Source organism: Alosa pseudoharengus, unplaced genomic scaffold (genome assembly GCF_046254945.1).
Source record: "Alosa pseudoharengus isolate Yale_2024_CS ecotype anadromous, Long Island Sound unplaced genomic scaffold, YU_APseudo_1.1 YU_APseudo_1.1_scf_5, whole genome shotgun sequence".
NCBI lineage: Eukaryota > Metazoa > Chordata > Actinopteri > Clupeiformes > Clupeidae > Alosa > Alosa pseudoharengus.
In genome coordinates, this window is record NW_027468837.1 from 2,863,405 (window position 1) to 2,886,316 (window position 22,912).

Below are 22,912 nucleotides of genomic sequence, written 5' to 3' on the forward strand. Positions count from 1 at the left end.
AGGCAATGTTTTTTGGTAGCAAGGTTTTTGCTGATGGATATGTATGGTATGTAACCAGTCTGGTCCAGTTTTCCAAATAAAACTTTCTGCCTAAGTCAAAAGCAGTGCCAACTTCAAATGCCTTTAGTCACTATTTACTTTGCTATTAGATCAAATGAATGACAAGCTAACTTGGTGGAAGGGGGCACCCAGAGCCGTATAAGGTACCTTTATATGGCTCTGGGGGCACCTGCTGTTACCTCTTATTATACAACAATTGGGTTCTATGAAACTATTTGTTTGTTTCTGATTGGCCGAGAGACGTTCCATGAGTTGGAATATCCCTGGACATTTCAACTCAGACTTTGCACAGCTAATAACAAATCCCTCTCCAATGGGTCTTTGTGGTTTTTCGTGTCTTCGTTGAAAGACATTGTGAAATAAGGTAGGAGGGCCCCATAGCAGGATTTTGCTTAGGGCCCCATGGAGGTCTGAACCGGCACTCAGGGCAGTCATAATAGGGCAGTCATAATAAAAGATTGAAATATCCCATTTACATAAGTATTCTTTGTTATGATGCTTGCAATTGAGCTCTGGTGCATCCTACTTCTATCAATGGTCCTGGAGATGCTTCTAGAACTTGATTGGAGTCCACTGGACATTATTAGGCACACATCTGTCTATATAAGGTCTCAAAGTTGATGGTGTATGTCAGAGTGAAAACCAAGCCACAAGGTTGAGAGCATTTGTTGGTAGACCTGCGAGACAGGATTACCCAAGAGCACGGTAGCTCCATCATTCTCAAATGGAGATTTGGAACAACCACCAGTCTTCTTAGATCTGACCACCCAGCCAAACTGAGTAATTGGGGACAAAGGGGCTTGATTGCCAGGTAACCAAGGACCCAATGGTCACTATGAATAAGATTCAGAGTTCATTTGTGAAGATGAGAGAAGCGTACATATACATTTACAAAATACTTGTTTTTTGTGCAGTATTGTGAGTACATTGATGAGAAAAAAATGAATTGAATCCATTTTAAGATGAGTCTGAAGAGATGAGAATAAAATATGGAAAACTTGAAAGGGTCTGAAAACTTTCTGGCTGCACTGTATATTCCACCGAGAAGAATGGATGAGAATGCAGAGCTGTATGCAGAATGTAAATTTACATTCTGCATACAGCTCTGCATTCTCATCCATTCTTCTGCAAGTCTGCAATGTACATTTCATGTAAATTCAGGGGTAATTTTTTCTGGGAACAATTGCAGACTTGCAGAATTTCAAAGCTGAGGATGTGCAGTTTATTCATGGGATATCTGTGTGATGAGAACTCCGTGGCCAATTCAACACAGAAGAATGGGTGTGAATTTTAACACACTTTGTGTCTATTGGCCCCACAGGGATAAGAGCCACATCCTGTATACCACTGTACAAAACATTTATTTTGGCATGTTATGAAAAAAACACAATTATCAGTAAAATAACTTTGATGATTTCATGCCCATTTCTACATGGTCTTACCAGCAATTGTGGCTCTCTTGGGAAGAATGGTGATGGCTCCCACTGCAGCCTCCTCCAGCAAGTGAATTGGACTGTTTTTGGCACCCCAGCTGTCTGAGCCAATCCACAGAAAGTGTCCAACTTTATCAGCTTTTTTGCTGGCATTGAGCATTCCCCTGGAAAGTCAGCAAGTTAGCATCACTTTCATAAGAAATCGAGTCAACCAGTAATCCATCGTCATAATTTCCCAATTTTTAACCACAATTTATGCATTGGGCCTCATTCATTATCTTCTTCAGAATTGTCTTAAATGTGTTCTGAAGAAGGTTCTATACAAAACTCTTCTATACAAGGTTCTATCCAAAAAGCAGATTCACAAAGGTGTTAAACATCAGAATTGTTTGCAGCTTTGTTCTTATGATACTGTATCCCATTTCTTCTTAAATTGACAGGGCGTGCAGGGTCAAATTAACCATTAGGTCATTAGGTCTACTGGTCAGTTGCCCGGGGGCACAGGACCTGTAAGCGGCCCTGGGCACAGTCAAAATATTAAGTTCTATCACATTACAAAGGCAGTCCTCACCTCCCTAATCATATGCAGATTTGTGCAACCCGTTCGATCAAAATATTGTGTTAAATCTAGTGTTAATTTTGTCACCTATTTTTTTTTTAGTCTTAGTCTTAGTCTTGTGACAAAATTTTATTTTTAGTCTGTCATATTTAGTCATTCAAATATCATTTTTGTTAGTTAAGTTTTAGTCGACTAAAAGTCTCGTCATTTTAGTCTAGTTTTAGTCAAATGAAAACTAAAGGTATCTTAGTCTTAGTCAGTTTTAGTCAGTTTTTTTTATAACAAATTATTTCTGATTACCATTTGAGTCAAATAGTGTTTCACACATCTCAATTTTCCAACAATATTGTGTGTCCACAGAGCTACTCGTCTGTTATAATTACTCATTCTGATTTTTTGTCAGTCAGTATGTTTACATGCACAGGTAAGTCAAGCTACAATTATAGCTCGGCTGGGATTTGACCATAGACAGTAAAAAATTTGACTGGACCACTGTCATGATATTCGTAGACCAGTGTTTCTCAAAGTGTGGTGGTCCGTAAGCTATCCCAAGTGGTCCGCGAGCAGACGTGGTAAAATATAATATAGATGAGTTGTTTGCAATATTGAACCAACTTGTATGTAAATCCAAACAGTTCTGCAACACTGTAAAATATGCCAGTTTAAATCATATGAATCCTCTGACACAATAAGCAAAGTGCAAAGACAATAAACAAGGTGGTTCAGTGAGTAGGCCTATTGTGTAGACTAATATACTGTTGAAGTAGGTCTAATCTTTCTTTTTTTTTTTTAGTTAGGGTTAGTTAAGTGGTCCTTTGTCTGAAAAAGTTTGAGAAACACTGTCGTAGACCCAAGTATTAATGTTTTACTCCGCCACGCTAGATGGCGATATGCGCCCAAAGGCAACACATTCCCCAAACAAACTCTCCATCTTAGCCATAACTAACTTGCTAGTGAACTTTCCATATTAGCTTACTTGCTAGCAAACTTTGCATCATCAGTGTAACTAGTCAAATAGTTGACATTACATGCTAAACATTTTCGTATGGACATTCTGGGGGATGTTAATTTGTATGAGATAAGCTTCAACTTCTGGGTATGTAGCATTGTGTCATAAAGCTTAGGTAGTTAGCTTAATCTCCAGTGTTCTTGTTCCATGTAGTTTCGTGTTGCAGCCACAGGGTTGCAGCAAGGAGCATGAACTCATTCGGAATGTTTTGAAAACGTAACAGCTAGATATTCTGTCTTCTCATTTTGTAGACGAAAATGAAGAGATTTTATCTTAGTTTATTTCATGCAAAACATTTTAGTCTCGTCTTTTTTCGTCAACAATAATGCATCTTAAGATAGTCTTAGTCAGTGTTTCACGACATTAGTGCCGTCTCGTCGTCGTCTCGTCTTAAGTCATGAAAAAAAAGGTTGTTGACGAACATATTTCCTCTCGTCTCATCTGACGAAATTAACACTAGTTAAATCACGTCAAAAACAGTGTCTGTAGCTGCCTGCAGAAATGCCGCCTGCCGCACACTGACAACAAGCGACTCGACTATGTCTAGCAGCATGCCAGGGGTGTGTTTCCCGTACAACTACGGAGGTTATCTTTTTACTAACATGGAACATTTAACTAACCAACATCTTAGTTATGACTGTTTCCCAAAACCATCGTTCCCTTGAGGTCCTAAGGCAAGACACGGCAGGTGAAAACATATTTTTTTTCATACACTGGCCATTTTCAAGATTTTGGGCTGGTCCGATTTACACATTTAGGTGTTTATTTCATTACATTTTGTCTACTCACGCCTGTATCCTAAATTCACCAAAAGTTAGCATTCTAACGTTGACGATGACCGTGATCTGAAACATATCATGTCCAGTACCGTTGTAAATCTCTGTCTTTCCTGCATGACGCTATGCAATCCAAATATGGACACTTCCGTTGTATCAGACAAATAATTTATTACAAGATGATGAAACTTTGAATATAGCTAATACTTACTGGAATTTCATAACATACATACTCTTGTGCAGTTCATAGACAGTGTGGTTATTAGTCAGGAAATTATGGTACACTTCAGTCAGTGTTTACTTTAGTATTATTTCATTCACTGATCAGTATATACTTACCGGATATCCTCATCTGAAGCAAATATAATAACTGCTCGGGCATTATTAGTGCTGTAGAGTTGGTCAACAATCTTGTCAAAATCAGCCTGCTTACGATCATGAGGAATTTTTAAGGACTGGGCAATGCAGATTCCACCTGGGGAAAAAAGACATAAACCATTTTTTAAGCAAACCCTCTCTCTGAAAAAATGAATGCAGGAATACATTAGGGATTTTTTATTATTGTCTTATTATCAGTCTCTATTTCAATGCATTTCCTCACAAACCTTGTATTATAGTGTGTGATTATTTGATACTAGATATATTTAAAAATATATTGTTGTCAAAGCTATTTGTAGAAGTTATATGTGACTTGAAACTTGTACATGGGCTTCTTCACTGCTGCACATATTGAGTCATATAGACAGCATGCATCAAATTCAATTTCAAGGTCTCACAAGGCATAAGGAGCTTGCAAGTTTGAGTTATTTCACAAGAGAACAGCTGTCTCCAATAAATTGTATCCTATTTCCGTAAAAGCTACCGCTGAAGCGTCCGCCCTCATGTGAAGACCTACTATAGGGTAAAGACCCAAGAGTCTGCCTGTGTGAGTCCACCAAGCAAGGCCACCCAGCCACTCTACCATGGGTCCAACTCAGTGTTTCCCATACATTGACTAATCTGTGGCGGGGCGCCACGAAATAAAAATTGGCCGCCACAGATTAATATTCTATGTTTAATTTAATTTAATTTAAATTAAATATAAGGACAAATCCTTGCATTGCCATTGAGCTGCGCTTTTTACGCATGCAGCCTTTCCTTGCCCCGTCCCGCTCTCTCTCGTAGCCCGCTGCCACTCCTCTGCATGTGCATTTAACAAAATATTCACGATTGTTGAAGGATTGTTGTTGCCACATAGAAGCATTGCATAGAAGACGTCTGGCTAAATTGCTATTAAATCCGCTTAGCATCGTGACCATGCTGTGCAAATTTTTTCAAAACTGCTGCATTGAAGTGAACTCTGCTAAGGTCTTATCACAACATAGTAGGCTACATTGAAGAGACTAAACTAAGTTAAGTTATGAAATCAAGCAGTATCTCAAAGCGAACTGTTTGGATGTCGTATTTAGCATGCTTAGCCTACTTACAGCTGCTTGTCAATTTCGTTGAAGGGCTCATTTTATTGACTCTGACACTGAATGTTTGCAAAATCCCGATGTAAATGGAAAAGTGTTTTCCATAATTCAAAAGTGCTTGTCCCAAGGAGAAGTACGAACCTTTATTTGAACCATGTAGAAAACGTTGTGAATTGCATCCACACATCAGCAGCCTTTCAACTGTGTTAAAATTGCAAGGGTTCCCTCAAACGTCTTAAAGTGACAGGCACTCAATTAGACCTATACACTACCAAGACGATCTTGGTAGTGTAGTGTAGTCCAAGTCAGCCCAAGTAGTGTCAGTGTTTCCTCTAGGATTTTTTTAAGCAGTGGGGGCAGGCCCCACAACACCCCCCCCCCCCCCCCCCCACGACACATACATAAAAAAATAATTTTTTTATAGCCTATAATTTAGTATGAAAAGTATTTCTTTTAAAATATGAATTGCTTAAAAATACTGCTAATTTTATGCTGTTTAACAAATGTATAAATTGTGCACTGTCGCTTTAATTCACGTTTATTTCTCAATGATCTTCTGCCTGCTCCGCTATAGCTAGTGCTGTACCTACGGCTGGGCCCTCGCACAGTTTTTAAATGGTCAGTAGTGGGAACTACTGTTGCCTTCATGATTTCCTTTTAAAAGTTTCTTATAAGAAGGATATATCAATTATCAACAATGACAAGCCAGCTGGAACCTGCGGCTCTCTCTCCCTCTCGTGAGTGCAGACGCTTTCACAATTAAATGAATCACATAATGTTCACGTTAGATCTGCTGCAAAGGAGTTAACTTAGTTTAACATGATGTTATCTCGATTTAACATGATGTTTTGACATTGACATTGCAAACGTTCTCTAAGGAGAGTGAAAAGCAGTTTGCAGTAAGGCTAACCAACGTCGTCTCTATCGCAGGAAAAAAATAGCGAGCAGCCTGATAACCAAATGAAATGCTCGGCGGGCCGGATGAAAATGCTCGGCGGGCCGCAGTTTGCCCACCCCTGGCCTACGCTAAGCATTCTGTAGCCTAATTTGTTAGACAATTAAAAAAAATGGTTGCACTTCTTTTTGCTAATTTTCACATTTAGCAACAAGGGTAACAAACGTTTAGGTCGTGCGGCCTTTGTGCGTCTGTGTAGCCCAAATTATTAAAAAATAAACTTTTCCGTGTCATACAACACAACTATTTATTTTAACATCATTACATCTATTACTACATCTATAGACTATATTAGACTATATTAGTGACTCACTTATCGTTTTAATGTTTCCAGATGTTTGATATCAGGACGTGAGCTGTCAGAACTGACAAGTTGAACGTTGTCTTATTAAAACGGACCCACCGCGGTGACATTTTTGGTGGAGGTGTTGTTTAATAGTGACTCAGAAGAAAGCAAACGTTTGGACAATAAGCACATCCACACTCTATGTGGAGGTAAACTGGACAGCCCCAAACCTCTGAATAGTTCTGCTTGTTGTTAAATTGCAATGTTAGCGGCTGCCAACAGGGGGTGCATAATGTCGGCAGGATCATTTAAAAGGCAACTGCGACTATTGTGCGTCTGTCCCATTTCTGATACCGTGGGGGAAGAAAATTAAACCGTGGCGGGCCGCCACTACCAAATCAACATAGAGGAAACACTGAGTGTAGTCCAAGTCAGCTACCGCCACAAATTGAATCCAATTCTGTGGGAAACACTGCAACTCTACACTCGCCTTATTCAGACCGCAAACGTGGCGACTGCATGTCAGCTGCGTAACCTGTCTGTTTTCATTTCCATGTTCCATAACCATGTTAACAGGTTAGATCGTGCACACTGCATGACACGCACGTCTCAGGCATGGCTTAAGCTGCGCTGAAAACGTGTGCATGCTAGAAATAAGACCAGCCATAGATATTAGAAACATATATACTGCATTGTCCATCAAGTTCTATTAGGTGACACCTGTCTCATTTCTAGTCAAAGATACCTGTTTCTCCATTGGCCTCCTCCATTGCCCCCACCAAGATGGTGGTGCTATTGATGTTTGTTCTGGAGCCCAACGCAGTATCTAGGTTGTCTGCACATCACTATCTCAGCAAAGGGGTCCCCCAAGGCTCAGTGCTGGGGCCCCTTCTCTTTGTTATCTACACCACTTCTCTGGGTCCGATTATCCATTCACATGGCTTCTCATACCACTGCAATGCAGACGACACATATCTCTATCTGGCATTTCCACCTGATAACCCCTTGGTCTCTGCATTGATCTCTGATTGCTTCTCAGACATATCTACAAGGATGAAGGCACACCGCCTCCAGCTAAACCTCTCAAAAACGGAACTGCTGATCCACCCAGCGAAACCTACTATAAACCATCACATCAGACTCCCTGTCTGTTGCACCTACCAGAGTTGCAAGAAATTTGAGTAATGCTCGATAACCAACTAACCTTCTCCGATCATGCCTCGGTCGCCCAGTCGTGCAGTTTCGCACTTTACAACATATGAAAAATCTGACCTTACCTGACTTAATATGATACCCAATTCCTGGTACAGGCCATAGTTATTTCACAATTTAATTACTGTAACGCCACAACAGATCTCCCAGCTTGCACAGTAAAACACCTTTAGGTGATCTAGAACGCAGTGGCACACCTGGTCTTCAACCAACACAAAAGGGCACGTTACCCCATTATTCACCGAGCTACACTGGCTACCTAGAGCCGCCCGCATCAAATTCAAATCACTAACGCTTGCCTACAAAGTAGGGCTGGGACAACGCGTCGACGTAATCGATGACGTCGATGCAAAAAATACGTCGACGCAAAATATGAGCGTCGATTCGTCGAGCATAACGTGTGCTGCTAAATATTTTTAATTTTACACCTTCAGTGTTTTCCATACGTTGACTAATCTGTGGCTGGGCACCACGAAATCAAAACCGGCCACCACACATTGATGTTCTATGTTGTAGGCCTGCTATTTAAATTAAAGATAAGATAAAATAATTTCATTGAGCTGCACTTGCCACTTACTCACACAGCCTTTCCTCGCCCCGCCCGCTCTCTCTCGTAACGAGCCCGCTGCTCCTCCTCTGCATGTGCATTTAACAAAAATTCACGATTGTTGAAGGATTGTTGTTGCCACATAGAAGCACTGCATAGAACACAGTGGGCTACATTGCTATTAAATCCGCTTAGCATCGTGACCATGCTGCGCAAATTTGTTCAAAACCGCTGCATTAAAGTTAAAGTAAACTCTGCTACGGTCTTATCACAACATAGTACATTGAGGAGACTAAACGAAGTTAAGTTACAGTATGCAATCAAGCAGTAGCCTTATCTCAAAGCTAACGTTAGAATACTGTTTGGATGTCAAGTTTAGCATGCTTACTTGCAGCTGCTTGTATTCATGCAGGGCTCATTTTATTGACTCTGTTTGCAAAATCCAGATGGAAATGGAAAAGTGTTTTCCAAGACTCAAAAGTGCTTGTCCAAAAGAGAAGTACGAACTGTTATTTGAACTACGTTATGAATTGCATCCACACATGATTCCCACACGAACGTCTTAAAATGACTAACTGAAACCTTATTGAATGCTACCTCTGACTAAGAATACATTACTTTGCACTTGTAGTTACTTGCACTTAAGTCTTTTATTTTGGAATCTTAAGAGCAATAAACATATATTGCAATGTTAAATAATTCATGTTTTTTCATTCAGATATGTAAATAAACATGTATAAGTTGCTATTAGTGAATTAATGAGGAGATAATCGATAATCGAATCGAATCGAAATCGAATCGGACAGAAAAAATGAATCGTTAGATTAATCGATGCATCGAAAAAATAATCGCTAGATTAATCGTTTAAAAAATAATCGTTTATCCCAGCCCTACTACAAAGTATTCTCCGGTTCTGCATCCACTTACTTGAATTCCCTTATACAGGCATATATAACCTAAACAACTGTTGCACTCCTCAGATAAATGACGTCTGGCTCTGCCACCTGTACACTCCAAACTTTTCTCATCTGTTATTCCCCGTTGGTGGAACGCACCACCAGTTTCTACCAGAGCAGGGGCATCCCTCTCTACTTTCAAAAAACTCCTGAAGACCCAGCTCTTCAGAGAGTAGCTCCTCTTGTAGCACTACCTGCAACTAGACTTGCTAATTCTAGCACATATCCCAACTGACTACAACTGCCACTGACGGTATGGAAGTAGCACTTACTGCTGCACTAACTTGTACTTATCCAAAATCATTTGACTTAATTTAAGAAAAGTTTGACTTATTTTAAAGGACAAGTTCGCTATTTTACACTTAAAGCCCTGTTTTCATTATGATTAAATAGAACGTTTAAGATTGAAATTTGGACACATTTCTGCGGTAGCACCCCCCACCTCCACAAAGCTGCATAGGTGCACTGGAACAATCTTTCTAAAACGCATTAAACTTTCGTTTACAAAGACGTGAAACTCACCGAGTGGTCAGGGGTGTTCACTGATATGCTCATACAAAAATCGCTGCAAAAGATGCTTTCCAACAGGTGTTTTACCATTCGATGTAAAACTGTGGAGCTATTTTTCCGCCTCACACCCATACATTCTTCCGTTGAGAGCTTGAATAATAGACACTCCAGCCCAGTTGGTGGCGATAATGCACCTTACACTGTACACTTGTCAATTACAAGCAAACCACTGGCATTTCATTGAATACACAGAAGTAGCAGAAGATCGCTGTCTTGAAGTATTTTGCAACAGACAGCTAAAAATGGGGCGATTTTGTGCAGTTCCGAATTGCGGGAAAATTCGTGGCAAAAAAATGGTCACAGACTTCCTTTCAACGATACAAAAAGGCTAAAGTTGTGGCTGGAGTTGCTGGGGTTGGATGTGAGCACACCTGTTGAGGATCTGCAGAAAGCTGATCACCGTGTCTCTGCGGTATGCATTTTACTGAACTTCGCTGGAGGTCGAAAGAAATCGCCCAAAAAGCTCTTTCGCCTGAGAAATACAGCGGTTCCCACATTACCTCCTGGGGCGACAGAGTTGGAAGAACTTGGGGTAATGTTGACATTTTGTAACGTAACGTTTGTAACAGGCGGAAAATGAACTTATTTGTTATGTCCATAACCTGTCATGTTCACATCATAAGCCTAGGGCCCGTACACACCAGATACGATACGAAATAACAGTGCGAAAAATTCGTGTGCGGAATTTTCGCACTCAAAGTGTACACACCAAGTCCGATGCGATTATTTTAATATTTCGCATTCTATTTCGCACTCACGTCACGCAGGTTCACACAGCAACTTTCAGTAAGCAGGGAGAACTCATAAAATCATCAAGATTTGAAACAGATTATAGCCTTGATCATTCATGGAACCGTGCATTGGCTTGAGAGGTGCTGGGGAAATTAAAGCTTACGGCCATCCTTCCCATCCCTTGTCTATTCTACTTGTGCTATTGTGATAAATGTGCAGTCGAACCACTGACGGAACCAAGTTGGTTGGGCTCATTAGTGCACCCATACACCCACCCCACTACACAACACACACGCAACCAGATTCTAACCAGGAAATGTGAGGCAAAATTACGATAGTGGTAGCCCTGGACATAATGCTGTTGTCAGCAGCATAGCCTATCATGACCTATTCTTAAAACTTCCATTTCCATGAATGCATGTTGTATTTTTTCATTGCAAGTAGTGAGATTTCATTCTTTTTGGTTGTAAAATGGGACGGTGGTAAGAAGTGGGGAAAGCTGTCTGTAAGGAGTTCGCACTACGTAAGAAGTTCGTCAGGAGTAGCTTACTCTTGAACACCTGAGAGAGTCTACTGTAACTCTTTGTAACTTTGGCATATAGGCATATTAAGGAGACTAGTCATCGTGAACAGTAGGATCACCCAATCTATCATCTTTTTTTCTGCTCGTCGTTCTATTGTGACATCAATGGAACCCTGCAAAATCATTATTTGATTGGTCAACAGCTCTTTTTCGCATGCGAAATTTCGCATGAAATGAGACCGTTGCGAAAATGTTTTTAATCGCAACGAATTTCGTCCCCGGTGTGTACAGACTAATACGAATGCATGTGTTTAATAGGCTGCGTAATTTCGTGCAAATATTTCGTCCGAAAAATCGGACTCGGTGTGTACGGGCCTTAACACTAATCGCTTTCAAATGACCACTTCATTCGTGCATTATGAGGCGTGAAGCTGCGTGAAGCTTTAGTACCACTTTCAGCCACTGTGCGTCGCTCTGCCACTGTACATCGCTCTGCCTGCCGCCCCATCTGAAAAAGCTCGATTTACCTCGATTTAGGCTACTTGGGTATGGCTTAAGGCTTGACTACACGGTGGTAACGGAAATCGAAATTTGCTGTCTACATTATTGTCAGTGTTGGGGTAACGCAACTACGCAAATCAAAACAGTGGTGTGATAATTGAGCCAGTAGAGCAATAACTGTTCAGAATTAATCTGTATCCTTGGGTAGGCTTCTGCGACGTTTTTAACAGGCTACGCTATAGAGGCTTAGACAACTATGACCCACATTTTGGTTTCGTAAATTAATTTGCCCTACTTCTTGACTGCAATGTAGTCAATTGACTGCTTGACATGTCATTTTTATTTTTCTGTACAATAAACAAATACATTTGCTTTATGCCGCAGAATTACATTCATATTTGGAACTTACATAGTCCAATGCATCGTTACACTACGTTAGTGTTTCCCAAAACCATAGTAGCAACGAACGTTCGCAACCACTATCGTAAAGTTGTGTAGTTACAACTACACCTCTCGACCTGTGGTAGAATGCTAGTAGAAGCATAGTTCCAGGGATCTTCATGTCAAAGACGTCACTGACGCCAGTTATTTGTTTGCAAATTAATAATTATAAATATATTTAGGTTTCTAATTGATATTTACACTTCTAACCACCATACATCCATATTTTAAAATGCCCAAGGCAGAAAATACATAAATTAAAAGTCAATTTGCAGCCATGTGCACATAAGTAAGTCACACACCTGCAGAAAATAATAAGGTGGTGCGCAGAATATGTAGCCTTTGATTTTCATGGGGGGGGGGGGGGGGGGGGGGGGGGGGTCCTTGTTAGTTTATGCAAACCAAGCCAAGAAGGCTGAATCTGATTTTGATAATATGATCTGCACAAAAGATAAACTTAGGTAAACAACGATGTCAATATTGTTGTCAAAATCTTAACCCAGATTCGAACTCTTGGACAGGGGACTGGTAACTGCTGTGCAGGGTTGGGTCAGATTACTTTGAAATGTAATCCATTACTGACTACAAATTACATGGCAATTTTTGTAATCATTAACGTAATCAGGATTACCAAAAACATGTAACGTAATCTGATTACTTTAGGATTACTTTTAGATTACTTCAATAAATATGCCCCTAAGTAAAAGACACCACCACTGAATTGATGAAAGAATTCTCATTCTATTTTTCTGTTTATTATTTCATTACATCTAAGAAATATCTTTGCTCTGAGTAAAGCATTCCTGTGTGAATTAACTGATCTTTTCTTCCAAAAATCTTAATGTAGCCCCTTGTTTTAGTGTTACCATTTACTTTGAGGTCACCAGGTCCCATTGTCTGAAAAACACCCAAAACTAATACATTTCTATAGCTATTCTCCACTTTGGGGGTGGTATTTTGGTGGTTGAAATTTTCCCCATCCCAAAATTGATCACTTAGTCATCATGGATGTGATCATGGATCACTATTCTCCAAACATGCACAACTCAACTTAACCTTTATAAGGGCACACCTGGACAATGAATTTAGCTTTTGCTGGATTTTTTTGACCCAGGGACATGGCCTGAAATTGAATGACACCATGTCCATTTCAATTGTGGGGGTGAGAAAATTATTCCTTTGGGATGTTTTTCAACCAGGGGGACCTGGTGACTTTCTCAAAGTAAACGGTAACACTAAAACAAGAGGCTACATTAAGATTAGGAGGAAAAGACCAGGCAGTGTGCAGAGAGACCTGCCCCAATAGTAAATAAGTTAGTAAGTAAGTATAGATACTCTTTTGATCCCATGAGGGAAATTTGGTCTCCCAATCCGCGAATTAGTGAAGCACAGTGAACACACAGTGAGGTGAAGCACACACCAACCCGGAGCAGTGAGCTGTCTGCTACAACGGCGCTCGGGGATCAATGACGGGTTAGGTGCCTTACTCAATGGCACTTCAGCCGTGGATGTGGGCATGGGAGAGCAGTGCTCAACCACTTCCCCCGCCCACATTTTTTCTACTGGTCGGGGATCGAACCGGCAAGCCCGAAGCTTGTCGAATTAAAAGATAACTAAGCTATCATTAAAAAGTTGCATTGCTTGCATAATAAAATGTAATCAGGTAATCCCCAACAATGTAACTGTAATCTGATTACACAATGTTTTTATTGTAATCTGGGCTGATTATAGTTACTTGATTTTTGTAATCTGATTACGTAATCCAGATTACATGTAATCCGTTACTACCCAACCCTGCTGCTGTGGAACGGCGGCTGTCATCTGCCGGCCTTAACGCAATGCGCCACAGAAGTATGTGCAGGTGCCCGTTCACGTGCTACTAAACGTCATTAACCACCTTAGTCCAGACTACTGAAGTTTGGAAACTATCGTGGACCAAACTTACAGTACTATGTAAGTACGACAGTTTTGGGAAACAGTCGTAACTTACATGTTGGTTAGTTGAACGATGCATCCTGTTATTAAAAAGCTAACCTCCGTAGTTGTACGGGAAACGCACCCCAGATCAGCTTGTAGTAGGCCATTAGCAATCTGTTTATTTTATTTTATGAAGCCTACAAAGTAGATCACATGCCACATTCTCACTTTCAATAGACAGATGCAATAGCCATTGGTCAAGTATTGAGTATAAAGCAATTAATATAGTACCCTATACAAAGAGTACTATCATACTATCATAAACATTCGTTAAAACGAATAGCATTTTGCAACTTGACAAAACACTGGATTAAATATCGTAGGCACAGGAGAACACTTGTACATCCATTGGCCCGTGGGGAGATCACATGCCAGTTGCCTCTCCGTTCAGTGCTATGACTCGTTCGGCTGTGAGCTTGTTTCGCCAAAAAAAACTCTATTGCAGATATCAATGCGTCTTTGTTCATGGGTTTGGCCTCACAGCAGAGGCTTAGACAACATGACCCACGTTTTGGTTTATTGACTGCAGTGTAGTCAATTAACTGCTTGACAGGTTATTTTTATTTTTCTGTACAATAAACAAATACATCTGCTTTATGCCGCAGAATTACGCACTTTGCCAGCCTATAGAACGGGCACATTTTGGAGAGAATAGAGAATGTACGCACCCAAGAATCTGTAGGCTATTTGTGGCTGGTTACCAGCAAACAATGTTTAATGCATTAACTCAAGACGTCCAACATTTTCTAAACAATACAAACAGAAAGGATGCAGCAGGCAGCAAATGTAGAAGAATCATTTCCAGTGGAAGAACAAAATGCTGAATGAAGCCCAAAGATATGAAGGCATATCTGGCAAGTTGTTATTTTTTGAAGACGTAAATGGTTGGGCTATAGGCCTAGTTTGCAAGAAGGAGACATAAAGCGTGATCATGCCACACTATCCACAGCTGTGGTAGCGGAGGATATACTGTTAGCGCAGGATTTATATAAAATTCTTCAACAGAAGGCCTGCCTTTAATGCAGGCTTGCCCAAAAAAAGGCTGTGGTTTGCGCAGCCTACAGTAAGTAGGTCTTAGTGAGGAGTCCTCTAGACTTCTTTTAAGCTGTCTCAGACGTGGAAAGTTGCGTTCGTTGGGGGCAGGGCCGGTTCAACAATTCATAGACCCTTGTCTGATTGCCCCCCCTGCCCTCCAGCCAACGTGAATCGGGTGGTTCACGAGCGCATCTGTGAGGCCAAGCCTCACCAAGTAGCCCGTTTGTTTACAACTAACATTACATTTAATTAAACTGCTTATAGGCTATGCTGAAATAGTTTCAACATTTTGAATATCAGTGTCGGGTGAATTAGGAAATGCCATGGCTGAGAGCTGCTTGGGATCCCCCCTGTCAAGCAATAACCATACAAAAAGTTAAAAACAGATGACATGATGCGCGTCACTGACATAATGGGCAAATAATATAGCCTGGATATTCCAATATATTCGAATACATGTGTTTATTTTAGAGGGGATATTCGAACGTCATTTTTGAGCAATTTTGACATCCCTAGTCCACTGTAGGCTACGCCAATCGTCTATTAACACCTTCCACCTAACCCCGGTGAGTGAGGGTCGCTATAATGCATGTGAAATAGCACCATTGAGTAGCCTATGTGAAATAGCCTTAAAATCGTTCCGGTGTTGTGTGCCTTCTGGTTTCTCCACCTATTGGTTTCCTTGCGCGTGCATGCACTGCAGCAGTTGTCAGACATTCACAAACAAGTTGTTTTAGGCGGTTTGAAGTCGCTTTTCATACGCCATGAGCGCTCGGCTACATTACAGCCACTCGGACAAAAGACATGTAAAAAAATATATGTTTTGAAAACTAGCATTAAACTGGATTCGATCCCGCAAAAGCAACACACGCGTGACTCTCTCCATCCTAATTTCCTACTCTTTGAGCCAACTAATATGTTACGCGAATCAATTAACTATTGTAGGCTACCATTAATTAATAACGTAAGCAACACCCAGGTAACATGTTGTCCAGGCTATCTGAAACAAGGGGTTGCCTCTCCTCTACAACAACTGGTTACCTTGGGCTGCTACAGTCGTCAGTGCACTGTGCACAGTAGGCCTATGCTACTCTTTGTGGTTGATCAACTAAAAATAAAAGATGTATTTGGTGATGACGTTATTGTAGGCCTAGTAGACCTACATTCTGAGAAATTAAATGGTACGAGAAACGATCTACATAGCGCACCAGACCGTGATGTCTTCAAGGGTTGAATGAAGGGAGTTTGCAAAAATTAGTGTATTTTTCAAGTCAATAAACATTCTTAATTTTCGAATGTCTTTGTCAGGGAACATCTGACTTTTAAAACCCATAGGCCTGGTAGTCGCTCAGACAAGGAGTTATAAGATAAAGGCAATACCATTTGTGTCACCTAATCAGTGACGTAACAAACCACAGTCACAGGCAATGTCAGAAACATGAGAGCAGTAGGCTACACACTTCCCCGAATGTGGATGTTACACTGTCATAATCTACCACCAGCATTTTGGCAAGTTGAAAAATAGATGACTTCTGTGAAATATCTGCTTTAAAGCAAGACCTGAATGAGAGGAGTTGTGTTGGGAATGTCGGTGCAATGTCCCTGCTATAATGGTCTGACAAACGTCTTGCCTTTTCAAGCAGTTCATAATCACCTGCGAGTTGAAGGGTCATAGGACGTAAAGACTCAAACACATGACAAGTTTGCCGCATACTTGCAAATCTTTGGGAGAGCTGACTGATTATGATGTCCAGAGTTGCATTAAATACCTGCACTTTGAAGTATCTCTCTGCATCGGTTAAGCGCTCATCTTCCGATAGTTCGTCAAAGTGACGCTTCAGTCCGTGCTCTAACATTTCTAAAGTTCTAAAAAAAAAAGGAGGCAGGGCGGGGGTAGCGACGACCCCCGGGAGGTCACGGGCCCTGGTGCGACTGCACTTGCTGCACCTACTATACTGTAGTTACGCTACTGCACCTAATGCAGTTCAGTGAATTAGCAAGATACCATCAGAAGCCAACAATCATAAAGCACAGTGCGTACTCTTCCCAGTACTCTTCCCTGCGCAAGAAGCTGTCTGCGTGTTGTAGGCTAGATTTGCGTGAGTTCTTTCTATCTGCTTTACTTTTGTGAGTTGCGACCACCTAGGCTATGTTATAGACGTTCGGTACCAGTGTTTAGCTGTGTCACAAACCAATAAGCTTTGTCAGACTACTTTTAAAATGATATTCAGGGCTATATACATTTTAAACATTCGGGGCTGAAGACCAGACAAAGCCTTGCGTTTATTCTTTAGGTGGGAAGTGTCAGGAATTTTCATACGAGAGACGCTCTCATTGGTGGTTAGTATATGGAGTAGGGAATTGACAGCAACATATCCAATCACATTATGAGAGATGCTGAATTTAACATAAACTGCGATGTTTGATTTTAAATTAATGTATAAGCGTATCTCGCGGTTGCATCCATTACAAACAAACATGCAATGTGAACGTCTGGGATTGGGGAGAGCACTAAATGCTCTTCTGAATAAGCACGAAGTCAAGCCTTTAAATGAAAAACACTCTTTAATAATCAAAAAAATAAACGCTAATGAAGTAAACTTGTGACCATCAAAAATCGTTTATCGCCTGTAACTCCGTGATAACAGGACGTAACAGGAAGGCATTTGGCTGAGCAACGGAGGTTAATATGCTCTATATTTTGTCCAAATGATGTCTGTCTATCATCGTTGCACTTGGAGAAAACCAGAATGTTTCATTTGTCCTGCGTTTCTTCTACGGCTGCAAACGGGATTCACTCGCCGTTAACCAAATATTTCTTTATTAGGGCAGGGCAGGCATATTTCTGGCTATTAAATTATTTCTAAACCAGTCTGCTAAAGTCTGTAGTGAAGTCTGTGTAGGGTTTTCCAGCTCCATTTCTTTTTACGAGACACCCTGCTCACTTGAGACCTCTGCCGGTTGTTGCAGCGTCGTGGCAGCGTCACTGGAAAAATACAAATTAAAGTCGCGTGATGCCGCGTGATCCCGCGCGCGGACCGCGAGGGAAGCTGGCCAAGTCGAAGCACTGCCCACTCTAGCCTACATGAATAATTTGGCTACATGATTTTGTACGTTTACTATTTTTTTGGCTGTGGAACTTTCATGATAAAAACGTAATGATTCACGTAGGCTATCATTCACATCGTGCAAGTTCCAAGACATTTTAGCATTAGCCATGGACATGACAATAATTTGGATAGCGTAGCCTACGATACCGCGACTGCATAAGACTATAGAAAGAATACAAACAACCCCGTATCCGTTTCCGGCGGCGGAGTAATGCCGTACCTCACAGCACATCCTATACAAGTCAATGGAGTTGGACAAAAACTACGATAAAACCTGTTGGAAAGAATCTTTTGCAGCGATTTTTGTGTGAGCATATCAGTGAACACCCTTGACCACTCGGTGAGTTTTGCGTCTTTGTAAACGAAAGTTTAATGCGTTTTAGAAAGATTGTTCCAGTGCACCTATGCAGCGTTGTGAAGGTGGGGGGGTGCTACCACATAAACCAAAAATTCTCAGGACAGCAGCAATTGTGTCCAAATTTCAATCTTAAACGTTCTATTTAATCATAAACTATCTGAAAACAGGGCTTTAAGTGTAAAATACCGAAATTGTCCTTTAAGACATGGCCTACTATATATATATATATACCGGTACTATACATCTCATCCTGAAAACAAGCAAATTTGTCTGCTAGTGTCTGCTAGAGTAAATTTGTCTTAATAAGACTCCTTAAGATAAAATAAGTCAAAGTCTTCTTAAATTAAGTAAAAAAGATCTTTCCAGAGAGCGCTAGAAAAGAGCGCTATAAAAAAAATCATTTTTTATGTTAACTCATTGAATGCCAAGCTGTTTTCGGAAGCTTTGTCCTAGAGTGCCAGCAATCTAGACCATTTTTGATGATTTTTGTACAGCCACAGCATATTCTGTGATATAGCTATGAACACATACAATGGCTCGTTTAAAAGGTGAGACTTTAAGCTCTCAGTGGGTGCAAACCGTGTATTTCTACACGCCTCTGTTCCTGAGAAATCCCAAGCTAAACAGTGGCTAGTTTTCATCAAAATCGCTGTTTTTTTCTAGAAATGGAGATATAACATCTTTCATGAAATATGAAGTGTTGCCTGTAAACTTCCCGGGAAGTGATCATCGAGACCTGGCGAGACTGCCACCTAGAGATAGACCCACGAAAATGGCCTGGTTTTGAGCTGACGTGCATGAGTCACTGATTCGACCCAAAGCGGCAACCGAGTTATGATAAAATGTCCAGATAAAATGTCCAGATTGTGCGTTTTCATGAGTTTCCGATCGTCATATATTTCATTTCCATTCATCACAGAGTTCCCAAAATCACATATAAGGTGTGTTAAGAGTGTCTAGTTTCGTAATTTTAAAAAAAAGCTAAAAACGTAATATTACGTTTTTGGCACTCAACGCATGGGAAGGAAAAACTTAATATTACGTTTTTGGCACTCAATGAGTAGTGTTAATTTCGTCAGACGAGATGAGAGGAAATATGTTCGTCAAACAACCTTTTTTTTCATGACTAAGACGAGACGACGACGAGACGGCACTAATGTCCTGAAACACTGACTAAGACTATAGTCAGTGTTTCAGGACATTAGTGCCGTCTCGTCGATCTCAAGATGCATTATTGCCGTGCCGTATATCTCAAGATGCATTATTGTTGACAAAAAAATACGAGACTAAAATGTTTTGCATGAAATAAAAAATAAGATAAAACCTCTCTTCATTTTCATCTACAAAATGAGAAGACAGAATATCTAGCTGTTACATTTTCAAAATATTCCGAATGAGTTCATGCTCCTGTAGGCTAGTCTACGTGCTGTTGCTGCAACCCTGTGGCTGCAACACGAAACTACATGGAACAAGAACACCGGAGATTTCTGCCAGAGTTAAGCTAACTACCTAAGCTTTATGCCACAATGCTACATACCCAGAAGTTGAAGCTTCTCTCATACAAATTAACATCCCCAGAATGTACATACGAAAATGTTCAGCATGTAATGTCAACTATTTAACTAGTTACACTGATGATGCAAAGTTTGCTAGCAAGTAAGCTAATATGGAAAGTTCGCTAGCAAGTTAGCTATGGCTAAGATGGAGAGTTTGTTTGGGGAATGTGTTGCGTTTGGGCGCATATCGCCATCTAGCTTGGCGGAGTAAAACATTAATACTTGGGTCTACGACAGTGTTTCTCAAACTTTTTCAGATGAAGGACCACTTAACCCTAGCTAAAAAAAAAGAAAGATTAGACCTACTTCAACAGTATATCAGTCTACACAATAGGCCTACTCACTGAACCACCTTGCTTATTGTCTTTGCACTTTGCTTATTGTGTCAGAGGATTCATATGATTTAAACTGGCATATCTTACATAGACAGTGTTGCAGAACTGTTTGGATTTACATACAAGTTGGTTCAATATTGCAAACAACTCATCTATATTATATTTTACCACGTCTGCTCGCGGACCACTTGGGATAGCTTGCGGACTACCAGTAGTCCCCGGACCACACTTTGAGAAACACTGGTCTACGAATATCATGACAGTGGTCCAGTCAAATCTTTTACTGTCTATGGTCAAATCCCAGCTGAGCTATAATTGTAGCTTGACTTACCTGTGCATGTAAACATACTGACTGACAAAAAATCTGAATGAGTAATTATAACAGACGAGTAGCTCTGTGGACACACAATATTGTTGGAAAATTGAGATGTGTGAAACACTATTTGACTCAAATGGTAATCAGAAATAATTTGTTATAAAAAAAAGACTAAAATGTTTTGACTAAAACTGACTAAGACTAAGATACCTTTAGTTTTCATTTGACTAAAACTAGACTAAAATGACGAGACTTTTAGTCGACTAAAACTTGACTAACAAAAATGATATTTGAATGACTAAATATGACAAAGACTAAGACTAAATTAAAAATAGGTGACAAAATTAACACTATCAATGAGTTAATATAAGATCAGTAACACTTGGTTAGATTTTATTTTTTGCAGTGTACTTCCATCTGTTTTTTATCTTCCGTCCATTCTGTTTACAGAAGATTCTTCAACTTATATTTCTTTTGGAAATGATAAATATGGGTATTCCATATGAAAATGACTGATAGAAAACATACATTTACTATTACATGGCTTAGGATGCATCAGGCACAGTCTACCATCACATTAAAATCAATACAACGCAGCTTTGGCCGGAAATAGAAAAACATATACTGAATACTGAAGTGTCATGGCAACTCCCATTGTTGGCCCACGGATAATGTGGAGATCATTGGCAAAACTCCACCCACCATTCACTAAACCAGCTGACTAGTTAGCACAATTCTTACGACAGGTGGATCAGTTAATTGGCAATATCACCTGAATTAAGTGCACAGGTAGAACCAATATATGGTAGGGCTTTCACTTTCAGAAGCCAGTGTCATTATTACATGAATAAAGCAGGCCTAAAAAATGGACAGCATCACCAGTTTAGCCCACTGAATTGTATAGCCTTCCAAATACAGTAGAACCCATAAACCCCATAATCAAATCCAAACGGCATGTTACCACACTCCAATTCTGATTTGTGTAGATCCAAGGAGAAAATATAGCTGCAAGCAGCAATGTGGGGGCCAAGCAGTGCGCTATAGCAGGAATGGCGTTGTCATGGCATGAGCAAGCACTCACAGCAAGTTTGATTGCAATTGGATAAAGAATGGCTGAGAAATAAGCTCATTTACTTTGTTAAAGTTCTCCTAAAGGCGGAAATTACACCAATGTCCTTGTCCGTTATCACAATCAGCTACCATGTCCCCGGACTTCATACACCAAAGAGTTGCTGAGATGTGAGCTCACTTTTTTTTATTACAGCACCCCTTGAGGCCAAATGATGCCAATTTCCTATTGCGTCATCACAATCAGATACCAAGTCCCTGTACCAAGTTTGGACTTCGTACATCAAAGTGTTGCTGAGATACGAGCTCACTTCCTGTATTGCAGCGCCCCCTATAGAGGCCATATGATGCCAATTTCGTAGTGCGTCCTCACAATAAGATACCAAGTCCCTGTACCAAGTTTGGACTTCATACATTAAAGCGTAGCCGAGATGTTAGCCCACTTCCTGTTAGGCGGCATCATAGCCATGTGTGATTGGCTGTCACGGGCAAATAAACTTGAAATTAAAAAATCTGACAAGTATCTTTTGTGCGGCTCGGTCTGAAGATCATCTCCGCCAAGTTCCGTGAAAATCGGATGAAATTGGTAACCGCTGAAACTTTTCGTATAGTTTGGACTAAATCCAATATGGCGGAGGACCAATATGGCGGAAAGTGATGGGATAGGAATCATTGAACTCGGGATGGTCCAAGGATTCAGACGAGTGTTCAATGTATATGCATAAAAATTGCTGTGGGTGATTGGGTCCTGACTAATGGTATCAAATTTTGTTATGTTAACTCAAAGTACCACGGAGATGTTAGTCCACTTCCTGTTTGGCGGCTTCATCGCCATATTTGATTGGCTGTCACGGGCAAACAAAAATGGAATAGAAAAATATGACGAGTATCTTTTGTGCGGCTCGGGAAGAAGGTCATCTCCGCCGTTCCATGAAAATCGGATGAAATTTCTGAACGCTGAAACTTTTCGTAGAGTTTGGACCATATTCAATATGGCGGAAAGTGACGTAATAGGGGTCATTGAACTTAGGTCGGTCCAGGGATTCCAACGGTGCCTGATATGTGAAAATCGGACGCACCGTTTAATGGTCACATGCATGAATGCAATCCAGGTTCGACCCATTGGTGGTGCTAGAGTGTTGG

At 40.6% G+C, this 22,912-nt stretch overlaps 1 protein-coding gene across 1 annotated transcript in view; it reads right to left on the reverse strand.

The window, feature by feature from the left end:
- The window catches only part of grm7 (glutamate metabotropic receptor 7), a 251,304-nt gene that overhangs the window by 106,982 nt on the left and 121,410 nt on the right, over window positions 1-22,912 (reverse strand). Inside the window, exons 3-4 of the mRNA XM_076267919.1 lie at window positions 4,177-4,312; window positions 1,503-1,657 (exon numbers count right to left, since the gene is read on the reverse strand). Coding sequence (XP_076124034.1) covers window positions 1,503-1,657; window positions 4,177-4,312 — 291 coding nt within the window. The remainder of the gene's footprint in view (window positions 1-1,502; window positions 1,658-4,176; window positions 4,313-22,912) is intronic.